General features: G+C 38.4%; 1 protein-coding gene across 1 annotated transcript in view; it reads right to left on the bottom strand.

Moving 5' to 3' along the window:
• Positions 1-2,204: 2,204 nt before the first annotated feature.
• The window catches only part of LOC108975445 (pro-resilin), a gene marked incomplete in the record, with an annotated part of 54,020 nt that continues 53,205 nt past the window's right edge, over positions 2,205-3,019 (bottom strand). The window contains 1 exon segment of the mRNA XM_018943930.1: positions 2,205-2,719. Coding sequence (XP_018799475.1) covers positions 2,459-2,719 — 261 coding nt within the window.

The following is a 3,019-nucleotide window of genomic DNA, read 5'->3' as shown; positions in this document are numbered from 1 at the left end:
CTGTGTGTGAGTTTAAAAAATAATAATAATAATAAAAGCTTTCACTAAAGTATGTCTCACTCAATGATAATTTAGAAAAAATACTTGAGAGCTTTCAAAAAAAAGTACTTATGGTAGTTTTTGCACTGCATTCAMGTACGATTAAAAATATTCTTGACGTCTTTCAATACAAGTTCGGMACTCTTAAATAATTAAATTTTGACTCAATACCCATACTGTTGATTCTTAGATAGAATGTTTGGCTAAAACGTTGAAATCATAAAAGTTGACATTTATTGATAGAACCTGGAAATTGTCGACCGATTTCAACCAAGATATATAATATTAATATCCTAATGAAATTTGGTACAGATGTTCCTTGGCMAAAAAAGGGRGGACGAGTTCGTAGATGRGCGTTATGGGATCASTGCCACGTTATTCGTCTAAAACCTATATTTTGCCAATACTAAGTAGTGTGCTAGGTATATATAGTTATGATGCTTCTAGGTAAGTAGTTACAGTTATAGAACTATACTCCATTCCTATTCTGGCGCACCCTGGAAACGTGAGTAMCCCTTKTGTAAGATGCGGTGAGCCAACCCATGTGAAGCATGGAGTTACGACTAAAAGAGAGAAAGCTTCAGCGGAGCCTTCCGACATATTTGGTTTAAGGGCTCGTTGAAGTCTAACTGCAGYGTCTGTCTGTATATAAAGCTGTAAAGAGTTTGTGCGCTGGATTTGGTATCGGCCACGTAGAAGCCACTCCCAATGAAAAGGAAACAATAGCTTCGGATGAAAAACCCCACTTTTGATGACGACCACAGCAAAGTTAATAGGGATTATGATTTARGGGCATATACATAGAATGCCCGGTCCCTAAATTGGAAATGTGCCGACGCCCATTGTTGATGTCCGCGTAAGAGCAAAGACTGACATCAAAGCCTTTCAAGAAATACGATACGGCGGGATATTGATATCATTGGTCTCAACAACCGTATCGTTGGTTCTGCTTTTTCCGGACTGGATAAGGAAGCGAAGCAAATGGGTCTGGTAGTGAACAAGGCCAAGACGAAATATCTTCTGTCACCAAACAAAAGCCGCGAAATCCAACACAGCATAACCCTTGCCAACAACCGCTACTTCGGACTGAGTAGGTAATTGAGAAGTACTGTCCGCTTTCCAGGAACAAAGACCAAACTCTACAAGTCACTGATCACATGGAATACACAGCTGATGATTACGAGTTTTCGAGGGAAAGTTTCTGAGGAAGATTTATGGCCTTTTGCGCATTGCCAACAGTGAATACCGCAGTCGATGGAACGATGAGCTGTACGAGATATTCGATGACATTGATATAGTTCAGCGAATTAATAAACAGCGGCTACGTTGACTAGGTCATGCCGTCCGAATGAATAAAAACACTAAAGCTCTGAGAGTATMMACCGGGGGAAGAAGAGGAAGTCCTCCACTCTGTTGGAAAGACCAGGGGGAGAAGGACCTGGCTACATTTGGAATCTCCGATTGACGYCAAACAGAGAAACGGAAGAAAGACTGGCGCGCTGTTGYAAACTCGACTRTAATCGCGTAAGCGGTGTCTACGCTAATAAGAAATAAGAAGATAGATTGAAATTAAGAGTTTGATCATAGGGAAGTAGCTTGCACTTAGTCATTCCCTGCTAATATCTATATACAACCGATTTTTCACATATTTTTTCTTTAGTGTTATGGATTTGGCTATAAAAAATATGAGAAGATATGAGAAGAGGAATAATGTTTCACCATGAAAATGCTAGGCGACAAGTCTTAATAGTGAGTCGACAGAGCTTCAAAGGTTGGAAGTTCTTATGCATTCTCATAGTCCGGTCCTGGCACCAAGTGTTTAGTACCTACCTTTATAATTTTMTGCTATTGCATTGTTGTTGAGTAGTCATATTTTTATAATATTCATTTCGAAAAAAATTCTTATGCGAAGTAATATGTTCCAGCTTTCACTGGCTTCATTGTGTTTTAAAACTGTTGAAAAATAAGAAATGATATGCTTCTTCGTTTCATTTTCTGTCTTTTTATTTATTCGTAAAGAGTTTGAACRTTTGAAATACTGCATACGAAAAAAGTTAAAATGAATATTATTTTYCATTCTTTTCGAAAAATATATGAGAACTACTCGGTATATATTAGTTAAAAAACATATTCAAAATTTTCAATACTAAAAYCTTATTCAAAATTATACTAATAATAAAAATTCGATAGATTTAAACAAAACAAAAATTTACATCTCGTTTTCCAAAAAAAATTCATCGCCTTATCGTTGTCTCTTCTTCATGTGGGGCAGTGGTAGTTTATTGTTGTTGTGGCAGTTGCTGTAGCCTTAATTGCAGTTAGGCGTGTGTGTGTGTGAGCAAGTGAGTGAGTGTTTGCTTGTGTGCGTGCGTGCAAGAGTGTGCTTCCGGCGCTCCAACATCATTCGGCGTRTGCTGCCTTAGTATTTGTAGCCGGGCCGGCCGCCGGGACCCTGTGGAAATTGTGGCTCACCCTCGTAGCTGACATCCGCATGATAGCCAGTCTTCCAGTCGGCTGTATAGCGTACGATCTGTGTGCGACCATCGGGCAGTGCAACGCGATACTCACCGGTCACCACATCACCGTTGCTAGAAGCTTTGTGGGCATAATCGTTGGCGGTCTCAACATCATTGACGGCGTACTCGAAGTCGAATGGCATACCAGGGACGTGCACGTGACCCTGTGGAAACAATTACGTAAACAATTAATAATGTAAATTTAAAGTTCAGAAAGTACTTAGCGATTAAAAGCTCGCCTACTCAAACTTCATGAAATGTGAAAGAGAATATATTTATAATAAATTTATGTTATTATTTATATTATTTTTGTAATGCCAACATTTTCGCAGACTTATTACTTACAACTTCTTGTTTGTAGTTTGTTAGTCAAAGCTAAAGTTCTTGCAAAACTTTCAGTTTTGGCTTTTTCTTTTCTTTTTTTGAAAGCTCTAAAGTATGTGTTTTCACATATTTTTCGATTA

This window comes from Bactrocera latifrons, unplaced genomic scaffold (genome assembly GCF_001853355.1).
Source record: "Bactrocera latifrons isolate USDA-ARS-PBARC rearing strain unplaced genomic scaffold, ASM185335v1 scaffold_65, whole genome shotgun sequence".
Taxonomy (NCBI): Eukaryota; Metazoa; Arthropoda; class Insecta; order Diptera; family Tephritidae; genus Bactrocera; species Bactrocera latifrons.
Note: the sequence above shows the minus strand (reverse complement) of the source record. Positions and strands in the feature narration are given on the sequence as shown.